The sequence below is a fragment of the Oculina patagonica genome, chromosome 13, assembly GCF_052425735.1.
Source record: "Oculina patagonica isolate OP01 chromosome 13, crgOcupat, whole genome shotgun sequence".
In the NCBI taxonomy this organism is placed as follows: domain Eukaryota; kingdom Metazoa; phylum Cnidaria; class Anthozoa; order Scleractinia; family Oculinidae; genus Oculina; species Oculina patagonica.
In genome coordinates, this window is record NC_135770.1 from 24,622,808 (window position 1) to 24,640,320 (window position 17,513).

The window sequence follows — 17,513 nt, forward strand, 5'->3', positions numbered from 1 at the left end:
AGGCTCAGCTGGCTCAGAAAAAATCAGAGATAAAAATACTAACTATATTTCGATAAAGGAAGAGTCAATCTATGCAACTAAGGTAAGGAAAGATTTACAGCGGTTGAAACGTCTGGGAAGCAAGAAGCAGAAAAGCGTAAAATTTGGGATTGTCGAGAAGTGAAATTTGAGCTTCCGGTACGATTACCGTTATTCGTGGTTTTCTGCCGTAAAATTGAATATTTCGAAAAACTAACTCCATATCTTTCAGTTACATACCTAGGCCTTCAAATTGACAAAGTATGAGTTTTTGGACTGTGGCTAAAATTTCTTTGATTTCTTTGATTTTTTCTGACCATGACACTTAATAGATTTAGCCAAGACTAAAAGCGGAGCTCCCAGGTAATCCAAAATTCACTTACCATAGGCATAAAAATTTAGTAACAATTAGTAGGCGAGAGTTTATCTATTTCTGAAGTGGGCGACACCGTACGCCGTACGTACGCGTCCGCGAGCCATGCCATGGAAACTCAAGTTCGTGGTTTTCCTATTTCTGTGGATTTTCTATGGGTATGGGGTTCCGCTCTGCGGCCCTCTGTTGAGCTCCGCTAATAAATTCTTGACTGTTTTATTAAATGGTCATTGTATAACTCATTAATTCATGCATAGTCATATACATTGGACAAATTAATAAATTTCTTTATAATGTAATTATTGTTTGATTGCCAACCTCGCCGCCACCTACCTGAATTTCAAACGTCCCTTCTCGGAAGCTGGCGACCAGAGAGGGACGTCCGAATTTCAGGCTTGTCGCAACCATGCATCAAAAGTCACAAAATTCGCATTCACCTGATTAACTTAATTCCTGTAGGTCCATTTATCAAAGAGTTAATGCTGTTTGTCTAAAAAAATTACTATTAACTCCTTTTCTTTCTCTTAGTCGACAGTCATTTGGAAGATTTAAAATAAAACCAATTACAACTTTCATTGTTGTTGAATACCTGTTGACCGTCGATCTTCATGACAGGCGTCCATCCACCACCTCCACAGTCTCCAAGGTCATCGGTCATGTGACAAAAGACAGGAAGTATAACCGAACCCATTTTCAGCGGGTAGGCTTTGTTCCCGTCAGCCCTGAAACACAAAGATACATCCAAGAGAGTTAATTCCACAAGTCGAACATAAACTGGTTCTAATCAATAAAATGGGTCAAACGCATGTGGCTAAATTCAGGTATAACTGCTACTTACAAATTGTTGTCATACAATTCCTTGCAGGTCCGAGCCACTAAAAAAAGGAAACAGACATGTTACTTTATATTGATTACTTTATATTGATTACTTTTTTGTGTGGTAATAAGAAAAAGCGACTGATACAAATAAAAGAAAACGACAATTGAAACAGTTTGTGCGCAAGGAAATATTATTACTAACTTTTGAAATACTGACGTAAAATTGATAATTTTTCCAATAAATTCATCCATACCATAACTTCCCGGCCTGTTTCATTTTAGATCTTTTGCATACCCAGATAAAAAAACAGTTAATTACTAATTACAACTTTTAGTTGAAAACATCCTGGAAAATCCACCATAAAAAATATCAATCTTGTATTTCAAGAAGAACGGTGTTCCACCAAGCATTCTTACTCGCCTTCTGATCAATGTGTTCTGTTATTGTTACCTTGTTATTGTTTACCTATTTTACAGTTTTCTCCCCTATAACCAGTCTGGCACATACAACGGTATTTCTTGTATGTAAATCCATTCAGGCAGGTCGCATTATAAAAGCAAGGATTACTGGAGCACGCGTTCTGATGAGAACAAAAATAAGCTAAGTTTTAATAATGTTAAAGCCATTCCGAAAACAGACCATTTCAACAGCTTTAAGGTCATTACTTAAATTTTTTAATAAAAAAGGGGGGTCACCAGATTCGTTTAGGAGCGGAAAGACCTTGTATATTCCATATAATTCCTTTAAAATTCCTCTACGAGTATCAGCAGAGTACACGTTCTTAGCGATGATTTATTTTTCAAACACAAGAATTGAGCTGTTTTCATTTTACAGAACGAATTTCATCGCTACACCCAAAATATGAGAAAAAAATTGATAGGTCACCAGACTCGTTTACAAAAAAGGGATAATTTACTTCTCTCGCGGACTAAGCCGCATAGAAAAGGCCGCCATTTTGTTCATGTGCGCGCGTTAATTACGCGCAAAATTCTGCGCAGTAAGGATACGCAATGCAATACAGGGCAATGACCTTAAATAAAGAAAACAGTTAAACAAAAAGAATCAAACCAGCGTCGACTGAGTACAATTCTCACCTCAGTGCCCCTGTAGGTAAACCCTTCTCGAGGTTTAAGATCTTCGGGATGTCGCGTGTGATCAGAATCACTCAGCTGACACATGACTTGGTCGTCAATTGGTGGACCAATGTTGAATGACACACAGTTACTTTCCATGGTACATCGCCCTCTGCAAGAACTCCGCATTCCAAAACTCATAGAAATATTTTTAAACACGTGACCCTCAAGGTCATGCCCATCTACTGGCGAGCTAAATTGAAGAGACCGACAGGAATCTGGAAAATAAATATAACAATAACAAACATCGCCATCTTCGCCATCATCATCATCATCATCATCATCATCGTAAATCATCATCATCATCATCATCATCATCATCATCATCATCATCATCATCATCATTATTATCATCGTCGCCGTCGTCGTCGTCGTCGTTGTCGTCGTCATCATCATTTTCATCATTATCTTTACACAAATTTGTTTCAAATGTCAAAAAAGCTCGAAAGAAATTGAGCTCTGCAGTCATTAGATATTTGTTTTTAGGAAGGAGAGAATCGAAGTCAGGTTCGTCAAGACTCTCACTCGCGCTCTCCTTGTGTTGGTAAGTGTCACACTGACTTTGTCAACAAAACGTTGAAATGCTTGGAGCGAAATTATGCATATGCCTAGATTATTTTGTTGATGCAAATTTCTCTGTACCTTGTAGACAGCCATAGAGTTCTACCCTCATTGATATCCAGTAATACCAAGCCATTGGTCGAAAACGAATATAACGTGCTGTGATTGGTGGGTTTAGAACATGGTAAACAACGGTGTTCTGGTCTGTATTTCCAGCAAATTCCTGAATTAGAATAAGATGGCAATTTGTCAGGGGCAACTCATTTTAAACATAATTTCTTTTACAAACTAACAGATAGATAATGAATTGGAGAAAGATGACTGTATTAATTTCAAAAAATGCACCAACGCTAATAATCTCAAAATGGAAAATGTGCGGACAGACAGTAGAATAGTTAAATAAGGCCCTCATAGAACTCTGTCACGTGAAATTGTCAATCAAAAAATAATTGCGGTACGGAATAAATGCCACAAATTGAAAGCACGTTATATAATTAGCAAGACTTTTAAATTTGTGATCACTTATGACTCTGTTTTATGGCGCTATAGAAGGTTTAAAAAGTAAAGATTTGCATGAAAACGTTAATTATTATTACTATTGCAAACTCTCAATTTCCAACTGCCATAAGATCTCGCACTTTAACATCATTGGTCTCACGATTGGCAGTTACGCGTTCTTTCCATCTCTAATATCCATTTCGTTCCATGACCATTCTTGATATTTGACAAGCTAACGTGACAGGGGCTGTAAAGAACCTTTTTCAGCGGTTCTTTTCTTAACTGACTAACAAACGGACATGCATTCAAAATTAATACCTTGTCTTCGTTTTGTCCTTGTTCCCTGTAGTTGTGAAAGTTTACTCCATTGTTACTGTACTGCAGCGTGTAGTTGAATACCCAATGACGGTAGTCATTTCTTCCTTGTGTTGCTACGCGTGTTACTTTAGTGTACTGACTTCCCAGATCCACCTGCAGCCATTGGTTCACATCAGCTGTGGCAGCCACCCAACCCCCTGATTTCCCGCCACTGTATTGAATGTGCAACCTTCCTCGGTTGGCGGCCTGATCGGCATTAAATTCTGAAGAGGCGCTAAGTTTGTCGTCAGAGATTAGCCCGCTTTCCATTCCGAGGGCTTCTTGGCATTCTAAAGGTCGCGTTGGAAGCGATACAGATACACAAATTAGTGGTGTTATTCTACCGACCGTAATAATTCGATTTAGCGCCCTCCTTCCGATAAGCGCCCCCCTTTGAATGTGATTTTGTCAATAAGCGCCCCTATTCCAATAAACGCCCCTATTCTTATAAGCGCCCCTATTCTAATATACGCCCCTATTGTGGATAACTGCCCCACTAAAGTCATCGACGTAAAAAGAGATAAACTCATAAACATTCACTGTACCGTATATATTTACTGCTAAAATAATTCTTTTAAAAGTAACTGAACTTTCAAAAATTTGGTAATGCTACATTTTCTGTCATTGTTAGTTATTTTAATATTTATTCAAGGTTTTTTACACGTTTGTTTGCGTCGCCCTGTCGCGAGTAAGCCCCCCCCCCCCCCCCCTTGAGGTGGCAAAAGTAAATAAGCGCCACAGGTGCTAAATCTAATCATTACGGTAAAAACTTACTGACCCTGTACAACTCCGGCATGAAATATCAATTATCCCAGAATGCATGCATTTTTCTTCCAGTTAAGTTTTGATAATTTTCAATGTTAAAGTGCCTATGAAGTAAAAATAATTGCTGTTTATTTTAAAGGCTTTTTAAAATAAAAAGGAATGGCGTTTTCCTTTTTGCAATATCTTTTTTCGTTTTAGAGATATTTACGTTTTTATATCATGCAAATGAGGAAAGTGATGACGTCATTAATTGTTCCACAAAAAGATGAAGCATTGAATCAAGAATATCTCTTGGAATATTTGAGCTGTGTTCTTCAAACTTGGCACAATTAATGTACACCACAAAAGACACAAAATGACACCTGTCGTGCCGTTGCCATGTGTGGTGTATTTAATTCAGAAAACAGTGTGTAAACTCCGAGTTACAACACACACATGGCAAGAACTCAACTAACTCGATCGTACACGGCCTTCTTGTCACGTGACGACTCTAATAGTCCCAGGACTCCACACATGGCAACAGTTTTGCTGCAAATACCTATATTAATTAATACTGATATCCCCAGTTTTTGTTTAATCAAAGATGATCCACTCCCAACAAACTAATGTGGAGAGTTAGGGTAATAGGGCATTATGTGTGTTCCAAGCTGGACCCTCTGTCCCACTTTAAAGGGTTTCAAATGGAGATATTTGGTTTATGACAGAAAGAGCCTGGAACCAAGAGTGTTGCCATGGTTGCATCATAGTATGAGCCATCTTGCACCTTTAAGGAAGGTCACTACTGATGCCAAGTTTCAGAAATATCACCTTAATATTTTCAGAGATATCCTTGATTTTGTGATCTATCTTTTAGTGGAACAATTTATGACGTCATCACTTTCCTCATTTGCATAACACAAAAGCGTAAATATCTCCAAAATGAAAGAAGATATTTCAAAACGGTAAACGCCATTCTTCTTTATTTGTAAAGGTCTTTCAAATAAGCATTAATTAATTTTTACTTCATAGGCACTTTAATTAAGATGATAACCCTTTTTTTATTTCTTCTTTTCAGTTGTCTCTGCCTACTTTAATGTGCATTCTTGTTGTGATATGAGCACTGAAATCTTATGTAAATTTTCATAACCGCCGATTTAACAGCTAGAAAGTTAAAAATTTGTTCCTGCTCAGTTGAAAATAGAGAAGGATGTCCATAGACTCGCGAGAATTCAAGCGAAACAAAATTGATGCGATATTAATAACGAAATTATGGGCCTTTATGCAACACATATAGATACTGTTTCATATCTTGTGTTGTAAAGTCAGAAATAAAGGCGGATTTAGGGGCTTGAGGGGCCACCACCTTCCGTCTGGGACGGTTTTTCCTCTTTTTATTTTCTCGTTTGTCACTCCTATCGCGCGAGGTAACAGTTTCGTCCCAACGCCTGCGCTCTTTTTTGACATTCCATATGATGTGTCTTGAGAAGTACTTTCATCATAAAACCAGCCTTCGGTGCGATCGACGTCTATCAAAATGAAAGCCATCCTTTGAAAATATATGACATGCTTTAAAGAGTCAAAATGCCGATTTAAAATCTGCAGGGTATCAGATTGGAAAATAACAAAGACACTTCGTTTTGTACAACGACTTTGTGAAGATCAATTTTCTTCTAAAATTTACATTAATACGCTCTTATAATGCTTTCATGGAAATGGTTCTTGGTGCATGCGCATGAGGTGATGTGCACGAAGGAGTAGCTCATGCCGATGCAATACTTTTACAGGTGCCGCAAGCACGTTTGGAACACTAAGCTAAGTGGAAGAAAACTGTTCACTTTATGATAATTTTCAAGTTGAGATCTAAAGTTCCAGATGGCATCACTATAATACATTAATATCACTTGTTTATCGCTTCAGTACACGGGTATGGTGATTTTTTTTAGCAAAATTGGACCACTATTCGTAGTTTCCATATGTTTTTAGACTCTTAGTTTTTGAAGTGAAACTGGTGATAGTATCCCTTTATCATGTGTCTTCAACGACAAATTATCCGAACAAAATATATAGGAGTGATTTTTTTATAAAGCTGCCTTGTAACTTCTTAACGTGGTCATGAAAAGACCTAGACTTATTCGCAAAAGTATTACGTATTTGAAGAAGATAAAATAAAAATGACTCCTTACTTTCGATGCTGTACACCTCGACTCTCAGACAGTTCCAACCTTGTTGCTGAGTTGGATGAAAGCGAATATATCTTGCAGACACTGGTACTGGTAACTTGTGTCGGTCAACTGTGAAACTGTCACCTTGTCTGTGAAATTCCTTTAAGAAGATAATACATTTTCATTTAATATGATTTTCGTAAAAAAGTACATTTTCACGAATAAATACAGTAATCATACAGAAACACATACTGAGATGAGCTTGGAATGCTAATTACTGCAAAGTCTGTCATAAAAATGTATTCAAGTTGACCAGCGCTGCCAATCCCCACAGGAAGAGAAAAAGGCTAATTTCACATTTTTTTTCACGCATTTTTCTAACATCTATAATTTTAAGCCAAATGAAGTCTCACCAGTTCGGTGCCATTTCCATCTTTATAAGTTTTCCAGGTGTTACCATCAGCCGAATATGACAGCTTGAAGTCTGTTACCCATGAATTACTATTATCGTAATACCCGTCTCCCTGAGTAGCAACACCACACACTTGAAATGTTTTTCCAAGATCAACTTGGAGCCATTCTTCATTACTACTTGGTGTTTTCGCACACCATCCGTCACCTCTGCTACCATGCAGTCGACCGTAGGCAGGCTGGAAAGGATTGCTAGGATAAGAAAAAGCTGTCATGTGATCATCAGGGATGACGTCAGGCCTGGTAATGCCAACAGCATTGCTGAAGCAAAAGTCGAGGATTTCTATGTGGAAGGGATTTACACGAAGTAGGTTAACTTAAGATTAATTCTATTAATAATTAATTCTGTTTGTGAATGCTGATGTATGTACGTACTTTGTTCAGCCATACCTCCATTCGTTTAAGAATTCCGAACGGTAACATTACTTTTTGTAACTAAAACGAAATTTACACTGTCCCTCTGTAAGTTTAAAATCAGAGCAACAAACACTGTTGTTTGTCTTGCTCTGTTTGATATGAAAGGTGAAATTCAAGGTATAAACAAACTTTTCTTTGAATAAACGTTGGCTATATGGTTGGCCACTCATTTTAAGTCTGTAAGCGGACTTGATTAAAAACCCCATAGCAGAGCTAATTTGCCTAAAGGGTTCACGCCCATAGGCTGCGGTTTTATTGATTGGTCGAAGACGCTTAATGTGTCGTGATTTTAAGGTGGCTTACTACACACTTGAAAAGGTAAATGAGCCAAACTTTTAACTATTTTCCAAAATGTCCAGAAATGTTTTATCGTTCTCGTTTTAATGTTTATAACAGCGTAAAACCATCATATGCAACATTTGAACAATAAAAATGCTAATAAACAGACAAAATGAACGACAGAGTACTAGGGCTTAAGAGGAGATTCGACGCTAACATTTTCAATTGCTCTTTTTCTAAAAATCTGCGAGTGTGACCCTTCCTCCAAATTTTAAGAAATTAGAAATTGGCTCTTATTAAAAAAGGATAATGTGACATTTTGCTTATTTTGAAATAAGCGCAGAAACTGTCTAACTGATTGTTATTTTTTTTTAAAAGGGCTGTAGACGTGATTCACCCTTATAAAAATTGTGAAAGTTTCTTGATGGGTTGTAGGGTAGGATTTTGAGAAATATTGAAGCAAAAACAGATTTTGACAACCTTGAACGAGAATCAAATTGCGCACGCCCTTTTATTTAAGCGTGCGCTCATTTGACGTCATGCGTCGCATTCGATGAATAAAAACAAAATTAAGGAACTCCTCGGCCGGTTGATTAGGTACCTTTCATGTCATATTTTCTGTCGTAATGTCTGAAAGCATTTTAAAACTTTCTCTCGTCTACCAAGTTTAGTTAAAGTGCTGAAACTTGTTTTTGTTTCTGTTTAGTGCTGCGAGCGCAATTTTAGTCCACAATTTTAGCTTCCTCAGTACCTTGGATACATCCATAAAGCTCCGCCCTCATTGATATGTGGTTATGCCAAGTAACTGGTCGAAAACGAATGTAGCGTGCCCTGATTGGCGGGTTTAGTCCATGATAAACAGCCGTTTCCCGGTCTGTGTTTCCCGCAAACTCCTATATTAGTAAAAGGTCGTAAATAGTCAGAGATATCTATATCTATATTAAATTAGAATGATAAACTCTATACGGACTTCACACCACTGAGTTATAAATAATGTTGGAGCGTACTTAACCCTTTCACTCCCAGACGCGCATTTAAGGCGCTATTTGGACGCGCCGTCATTGAACCACTTGTGACATCATCAATTAGCACGTCAGTGGCTTTTTGTGACAAACAGCTGATATAGCTCGGATTGACCTTTCTACAGGGCTGTTCATTTTGAATATCGGTTGCATTCTGACAGAGCTAATCAAAGAAAAACACGATCCATTTGTGGTGTAAAATCGGTGCTTAAACAGGCACTCCCATAATATGGACAATATAGGTATGTGCCGCTGTGAAGGGTATGGGTTTCAAGAAGTTCAGTCTGGGATAGAATATAGAAATCAGAGAGTTTTGGTCTAGAATAGGGTATCAATTACTAGGAAACTGATCAGTGGTATGAAGCATTAATTCCAATAAAAAAATAGAAAATCGGAAGAGAAAGAGGCTTTCCTAAACATTAAAAAAATCATCATGGCAAAACTGTTGACAGAAGAATTTTCATTATTACTTCTTAGACGGCTTCTTGGCTATCCTTGAAAACAAAATACAGACAGAAGCTAAGCTAGCAGAGCAAAGGTGCAAGTTTAATTAATAAGTTGTAAAAATATCTAAATATATTTTTGTGTTAAGTATGTAATTTTCGCTTCTGTAGCTTTTACTCCATATGTAAATATCGCTATTTTAGGCCACTTTTTTTGTAGTTTCCATTAGCTCTAGTAAACGTAGTAATAGTTTGTGGTAGTTGTTTTCGGTTAAAAAGCATTGTTACTAGCGTAAACAGTTCAAGAATTGGAATAAGCGTTAGTGTTTCAAGTATTTGTAATTAGCGTACGTTGCCGCATTGTCGTAGTTTTGTATGTAGTTTTTTGTATGTATTTTTGTATGTTTTTTTGTTTTTTAGTTATACATTTCTAAAAGAGCAAGTCTGGAATATGGTAGAGATTTTCGGTGTGTAGTCTACAGTAGTATAGTGTTGCAAAATCTGCTGAACATGGTCTGGTATAAGGCAAGGATCCAGAGTCGCAGCGGCACACTCCCATCCATACATATACAGAGTATCCCTCTCCTACTGCTGCGAAGACAAACAAACAAATTGTTTAAAATGGCCACCCCTTATAATTTAAGCGGGCTTCCCTTTAAAACTGACATAAGTACAAAGTAGATACCTTGTCTGCGTTTTGTCCCTGTTCCCTGTAGTAAAAAAAGTTTGCTCCATTGTTGCTGTACTGCAGCTTGTACTTGGTTACCCATTGGTCAGTAGCATCTCTTCCTTGCGTTGCGACACCTGTCACTTTAGGGTTTTGACTAATAAGATCAACCTGAAGCCATTGATCCACATTAGTATCTCCACCAGCCACAACCCAACTTCCTGCGCTTTCTGCGCTTTTCTTTAAGCGTAGTCTGCCTTTGGTGGCGGCATTGCTAAAATCATCCCACTGCGAAGAGGCGCTAATCTGTCCATCCGAAATTTCACCGCTTTCCATTCCGATAGCTGTGTGACATTCTAAAGATTTCAAAATTAATAATAGATGCAAATACATTTTAGATAAAACTTTTAGGAATGTTTATGTATAATGTATCTCTGGTACGCCACAGCAATCGTCAGTCACTGCAACGTATTTGGGGGAAACATGTGATTGCGTTTTGCCAGCTCTCTGATTATTGCCAAAAAAGACGAACACTTTTTTAACGGTGGTAATAAAAGACGCAACCAGAACTCATTTTAGTTAAACAGCGCGAGAGATCAAGCTGCCAACTCATCTCTGATCACCTCCTCTCTCGAGCTCCATGGGATTGGATGGATGGATGGATGGATGGATACAAGTTACAATCTAATATATGTATATATATATATAGACTGTTCCACAAGATGGCGCCACTATAGGTAAAGATGTTTTTGTAATAGGTAATGGAACATTGAGTTTGTTTTCAGAGTCCCTTAGCTAGTTTGTACGCGGTTTCTCGTTTTTCAAAATTAGAGGGTAGATAGTCTGGAGCCAACCCGTGCAGAGACCTGAAAACCATCGTGGCTCTTTGAATTTGCTGCTGGCAAGTAATGACGTGTAATTCCACCACTGGAACAAAATTTTCTCGAACATTCCAAGCTAAACACTTGAGTGAATGAAAGCATTTAAATATTGCAATACTTTCAAAAGTTCTTAAAGGTCTTCTTATGGTTGAAAACAACAACTTCACACTTCACAAAAAGAAGATTTCAAATAATACATACAAATACATGTTAGATAAAACTTTAAGGAATGACAAAGAAGAGGGTTTTAAGAAATGGGTAAGGGCTTAATTTAAATCGTATATCAGTTCGGGTGACATATAATAAAAAATGACGTGGATGTGTTAATGTTCTAGTTCCTTTTGGTAACAATGTTTCACAAATAACAGAAAACAAGGTAAGTGTTGTTGATGAATACCTTCAAAAGCGTAAAGGTGCCTCGGTCGTCATGAGCAAGGCTGATACTGCGTAGAACACTAAAAGCAACAGCGGCATGATATAGCACAAACTAAAAGCCAAAATGCAACCGCGGACAGCTGTTTCGACCTGGTTGGTCTCATCAGCACGGTGTAGCAGCTCAACAGTAGAACGACCCGCGCTAAGGCCAGTTGTCTACTAAAAAGCACATGGTTATAACCACAGATGAGCTCACATTCAAATGTCTGCCAACTGGACAACTACACACTTCACAGCGCGTGACTATTGATCAAAAGGCAGAAAATTTAAAATATCATGCCGATGTCGCGATAAGGTAAACGAGGATAGACAAAACAATCCTGCAATGGGTACATGGCCAACCACGTAAAAAATACATAGACAGCATATCGGATCTACATGCATCTGTAAGTCTTGTCCGTAGTATTAGCCTTAGAAGAGAGGACTTCGAAGAGTGGGGGCTTACAAAAGCTTTGACGACACTTTTAAGTTGCCTTGTAGACTGCAGTCGTAAAGCTCCACTCTCATCGCTATGTACCCATTCCAAGTCACTGGGTGAAAACGAATGTAGCGTGCTATGATTGGTGGGTTTAGTTCATAGTAAACAACTGTGTCTTTGTCTGTGTTTCCATCAAATACCTGAATCAATAAGATGGTGAACTGTCAAATACACATCATTCTTAACGTCCAATTTCTAACCGCTACCCATCTACTAAATCATGGAAACTACTTTAGATCTTCGTTTCACCGTATCTATTACAGCTACGCTAATTTTAATAGAAATTTTTATAGGATTTTTCAGTAAACAAGATAAAGTTTAAAATTAGTTGCATGGTAAAGGTGCAAAAAAGCCAAACATGCCATATTTTCCTTTTGAATACGATGATATAAAGTAGCTCTGTGAAGGTTTATCCTTACTACATTTTTAGGAGTATTTTATTGTTGGTTTTTAAAGCCAAATTATTTTTTAATTAATAATAATAATGATAATAATAATAAAAATTAAGATGACGATGATGATGATGACGACGATGATGATAATAATAATACTGTAATGAGAGTAACATTAATTACTGATAACTCAGTAGCTTACATAATGGCCTTGCATAAACTACCCTAAAACTAGAGTAAAATAAACCGCTAATGCAAATTATAAAAAGAAAAAAGTAAAATAAATAAAAATATGTTAACACGTATGGTGAATATTAAAATGTTTTGCACCAAAATTTTCAGAGTATATTTTAGAGGTCCCTTAAAAAGCGCGTCACAGACGGGTGGCAGTGGAATAAAATGTTCCGATAATGATAATATTATTTCTTTTTGATAACTACAAGTATGAACCATCTGGACAATTTTTTAAAGAGTTGCAGTAATAAAGAGTTGCAGGGATACTTCTGACAAAATTTTGACTTGTCTTGCCAAAGAACGTTGTAGTCATCCGCATTAAATTCTGTTCATTAATAAATACTAAATGTATTACCCAAAATCAGCTACCTTCGGGTAGTTTCTAAGTATTATGAGCCAAACAGATAAACAGGTGGCTACGCCCCCTCCCCCTTTCCAAACAAATTATTTTAAAAAAAGTAGACGTTCCCGATTGATAAATCGAGAAAATCATAGACAATTAAAAAGGCTAAAGATGCGTGAACTGGCAACCATACTTTTTTTAATGTCCATGACCAACAAATTGTGCAGGTTTTTCCTTAAGACTGGCATGAATACAAAGTTTATACCTTGTCTTCGTTATGTCCTTTCTCCCGGTAGAACTGGGGGGTTGCTAGCAAGTTTACACGGTACTCCACCTTGTACTTGGTAACCCAATGATTGTCACTACTTCTTCCTTGCGTTGCGACACCTGTCACTTTCGTGTCATCATTAAGCAGATCAACCTGTAGCCATTGATTGACATCATTTGTACCAGCAACCCAACTTCCTGCACCTATGGTCCTGTGTAGTCTTGCCATTGCGGCGCCATGATCGGCATTATACTCCGAGGAGGCGCTCATCTGTGAGTCCAAGATAGCGCCGCTTTCTATTCCTAGAGCTGGTTGACATCCTAAACGTTTTAAGGAATCAATACAATACAACTTGTATGCGTTTTATGTGAAGCTTTTCTATGCTTTACTCTGCTGACACAGCAAATAAATCGTTAAAAAAAAAAACACGTAGAAAAATCTCTCAAATTGAGTTTTCCTTATTTTTTGGTAAGCTTTTTGCTTTATTTGAAAGCTATTTTCTTAAACTTTCTGGGATAACTTTTCTGACATTTTAGGCTGCGGATGTGTTTTCATACACGAACTGCTTTAATAATCACGTATGCAAGTCTGTGGATGAATTTGTTAAGTTACGACACTGGGTCTTACAAAAATGTGATTAAAAAGTAACGATAATGCCAAATTTGGGACCTTCAAAACAATGAAAAAAAAAATTCTTATTTGTCTAGCAATTGCCAAAAAAATATCAGTGGATTGTAATAAGCGTTCTTGCCAATTTTGTCCTTGCCCGTAAGGTTATAATTATGACTCGAGTATGCACTGTTTGTAAACGTTTGTTTATCACCAGTCGTGCAACTGGCCGAGTGTTGTTATACACTCCTTCAGAAACTACTCCAATGAAGCATTTATCTTACTTATCTAAAAATATAACTGTGAACAGAAAAACCAGTAATACCAAGCAAGTTACCTTTCTCCGCAGCAGTGTTACGGTGAAACCATAGGAGAAACAGTGGCAGTAGTGGTAGCGAAGAATGATATTTCATTCTCAGTAGCTTGCCTAAATGGCTGCCTGGAAGCGCTGTTTGCAAGTTAGTCTCAAATTCAACTAATGATGTGTAAGCTTTACCTGTTTGGGTAAAGAACAAAACAATGCGATTAAAGTGAGTTAAATGTTTTTCATCAGATTATTTCGATTGCATACTCAAACTGTGAATAAGTGCATGATCGCATGTTTGATTCTCGTTGTTTTTGACAATATGCAGCGTTCTTAAAGGGAATATTTTCACGACAATGTTTGGTTCGGCAATAAGTAAATTTTTTAATATTACTTTTACTTTTGGGGCTCAAAACCCCCCAGAAGGACAACAGAAAATAAGCAAGGTGAGAAAATTTTCTTTATTTTGTTGAAAAGAAGGCAACATTTTACTTTGTTGAGCTTTAAATCTCGAGTTATTTTAAACTCCATACAATTCCTTATACAATAAAATCCCGCGTGGTAAGAAGCCACATTATTTGAAGTCTGGCAAATTAGGTTCTTGTATTTTGTGGTACTTGACGTGCATACACTCGAGTAAATTGATTTTGTTTTTAGAATGCAGTTGGATTATACAACTTGTCTACTGACAAGTTTTTGGAGCTGTATTTAAATTCAAAACTACGGATTTCCTTTTTTTCAGTTTAAGCAATCAGTTTTACAGCGACCCATACGATAAGCATTCTTCCCTTTTTTAACCTAATAAAAAATAGAAAAAAAAGGTTTCATGAAATCTTACTTTATTTGCCGAAAAATCATTTTTTCTTCTTTCTACATTTTGTTTTCGAACGATACTTACAAAACTGGAAACAAAATCGTCAATTTTAAGTGTTTTAACAAATTAATTTTCGAAAGTGACATGTTTTTCTGATTGTAAAAAGGTACCCATAGTGTTACTCTTTATTCCTGTCAGCGCCACACTTACCCACCAGGTGCATTCAATTTGACCGAAATCAAATTTGCACACTAGTTGAAGCAATTATTTTTTAATTCTGCGGCCACCCAACGTAAACGAAAGCACGGGATTGCTAGCCAGCCTGTTGCATTAAATTGGCTTATTGCCTGTACTTTCAGCCCCTTCAATGGAATTGTTTCGAATTAGTTGATTTTGCATTTCTTCGGAAGTTAGTTTAAATTAAATGCAAGTCCAGTTTTACAATCCAGGCAGGGCGAGCCCGTTTTTTTCGATACTTTTTCACAGAAATTAGCTAACCTGTAATCTAACTGTAATCAATTTTGCGTGCACTTGGTTATAAACCGTTTCTCCACCGCAGCAAAGTACGCAAATTCATACTTAAAAACTAAATTTCGACCCGGTTTGGTTTGGGCTTAATAATTTAAGTGATGCGTTTGTTTTGCCTGGTGCTAAGCTTACTGATTGGTTCAAAAAATTCGTAAAACGTATTCTGACCAATCCGAGCAAAGGGGTTCTCAGCTCGTTCAATCAGGTGTGAAGCCAAACCAGTTGATACAGGCTACATTTTATGTATTTTCGTTCTTACATTGTCACCACTAAAATCTGAAGAATTCAACATGATGTTAATGCAAATATATTTATAAGACATCTGTAAATGTTCTCGTGGTGATCTTTAATGTTATCTTTATAACTGACGCGCCACCCCTTATGACAAAACAAGGGAAAAGTAAAACAAATGCCGTAGGTGAAAAGAAATTGCGAAAACATATACATAGGTAAAAATGCGCCCATAATAAAGGTTAAAATGCATTGATAAAGTAACTGTTTACGGCCCTAATAGCGAGTTGCAGTTTGGAAATTTTGATTTCCAGTCATATGAAACCTTTAATGTAATTCAAAGTTGGAATTTAAAAAAAAGGAACAAAAATCTGCAAATTAAAATTCGAGCTCGTTTTTTGAATTCTCAAACGGTCACTCTGGGAGGTTTATTATTATTATTATTATTATTATTTTACCGATTTCGTTTTCAGTGATTTAGCTATTTATCACCTCACCGGGGAATCACGTTAAGACATTTCGCCGACATTTCATCTTTTTCTCAAAGCAGATGTTAAAACAAACTGCAAATTATGAAATTAAAAGTACCCGTAATTTTCAGTAGCAGTAATCAAAGCATCATCGCGAGCGGAATGCTTGTTAATTCTGATTTTTCAGTCGTAAAAAAAACATATTGACGTCCTTTCATAGTTGCAATTTGAAAAAGCAAACAAAAATCTGCTAAATCCTCGTTCATTAGTTGGAACATCACTTATGAATTTCTCAAACATCTATTACAGTTGGTTTATTTGTTTACCACTGTTTCGTTTTCAGTAATTTAGATATTTTTCGCCTCAACGGGGTATCACGTTAGGGAATTTCGCCTCAAAGCCCAGCAACATTGCCTGTTTATGGTACAGCAGATATTAAAGCAAACTACAAGTTATGGAATTTAAGTTGTTCGTTATCTTAGCAGTAACCAGAACTGGCTATTTGGTATTTTTTTTTAGTCATGCTTTAAAACAAACATTTTTTACGGCCTTTTAAAACTGCAAATTACAGACGCAACTGAAATTTGCAAAATACAAGTTCGTTGTTTAAAACATCACTATTGAATTTTTTTCAAATGATTGCTTTAGGAGGTTTATTTGCTTACCTGTGATTTCGTGTTAGGTAATTTAACTTTTCATCGTCTCTCCTAGGCATTACGTAAGAAATTTTTATTACAGCAAAATTTCATCTTTTGTAATTGCAGATGTTAGCGCAAACGGCAAATTTGAAAATGAAGGTCATCCATATTTTAGCAGTTACCAGCAGTGATTGAACAATGTCTTTTCAATTTAATTAACGTTACAATGTAGATCTCAATTCTCTCAGTAAGCGGTTTTTCTAAAGAGCCCTCCAAGGTAGCTTTTTTGATTTTAAAGACAACCTTATTTCATCTTTAAACTTTCTCTGTTTTACCAAACCTTCCCCCAGAATGATAAAAATAGCTTATTAAATCATAAATATAGTTTCTTGTAAGCGACACGGAGTAAAATATTCATTTGTTTTTTACTCGCGTTTCCCTACCTTTTGTATGTTTTGTTCCAAAGCGATAAGATCTATTTACACCTGCACAAAACAGTTTGAAAAAAATACGAAGTGATTTGCAATGTTGCAGCGTTCAAAATAAGTTGGTCTTTTTGTTACCATTTGAAAATTAGTATGTAAGTATAGCACGCCCAACGTACACCGCTGTTTACAACCAAAAACGACAATTTTAATCGGCGCGAATAATTCTTATTTTACAGCTGTCATCGTGCAAATAAAAAATGTTTAAGACGGAATCCGCCAGGACAGTATTAAATTTAATTAAATTTATCGCAGCTTGCATGCACAATCTCACGGCTTTTTTAAGAAAAAAAAAATCTTCAAATTCAAAACGTTCCTTGGACTCATTTTCGATAAAAAAAAATCATCTGAAATATTTTTTTTTCACGTTAAGTTGGTATATTTAGGCTTTTGTAGCGTACAATAGAAGTGCTCCTGTGGTGTGATGCACATTAACCT

At 36.7% G+C, this 17,513-nt stretch overlaps 2 protein-coding genes across 2 annotated transcripts in view; both read right to left on the minus strand.

Moving 5' to 3' along the window:
* The window catches only part of LOC144635505 (neuropilin-1-like), a 12,567-nt gene extending 3,857 nt beyond the window's left edge, over positions 1-8,710 (minus strand). The window contains exons 1-9 of the mRNA XM_078494605.1: positions 8,585-8,710; positions 7,080-7,420; positions 6,688-6,826; positions 3,722-4,050; positions 2,987-3,128; positions 2,306-2,562; positions 1,677-1,791; positions 1,230-1,266; positions 981-1,113 (exon numbers count right to left, since the gene is read on the minus strand). Coding sequence (XP_078350731.1) covers positions 981-1,113; positions 1,230-1,266; positions 1,677-1,791; positions 2,306-2,562; positions 2,987-3,128; positions 3,722-4,050; positions 6,688-6,826; positions 7,080-7,420; positions 8,585-8,615 — 1,524 coding nt within the window. The 5' untranslated portion in view covers positions 8,616-8,710. The remainder of the gene's footprint in view (positions 1-980; positions 1,114-1,229; positions 1,267-1,676; positions 1,792-2,305; positions 2,563-2,986; positions 3,129-3,721; positions 4,051-6,687; positions 6,827-7,079; positions 7,421-8,584) is intronic.
* A 1,243-nt stretch (positions 8,711-9,953) lies between these two features.
* Positions 9,954-15,278, minus strand: LOC144635506 (EGF-like repeat and discoidin I-like domain-containing protein 3). Its single transcript, XM_078494606.1, has 5 exons — positions 15,222-15,278; positions 13,943-14,101; positions 12,994-13,316; positions 11,755-11,899; positions 9,954-10,321 (listed from the first exon to the last, which is right to left on the minus strand). The coding sequence occupies exons 2-5, from the start codon at positions 14,016-14,018 to the stop codon at positions 9,954-9,956; spliced, it is 912 nt and encodes a 303-aa protein (XP_078350732.1). The 5' UTR covers positions 14,019-14,101; positions 15,222-15,278.
* Between the last annotated feature and the right edge of the window lie 2,235 nt (positions 15,279-17,513).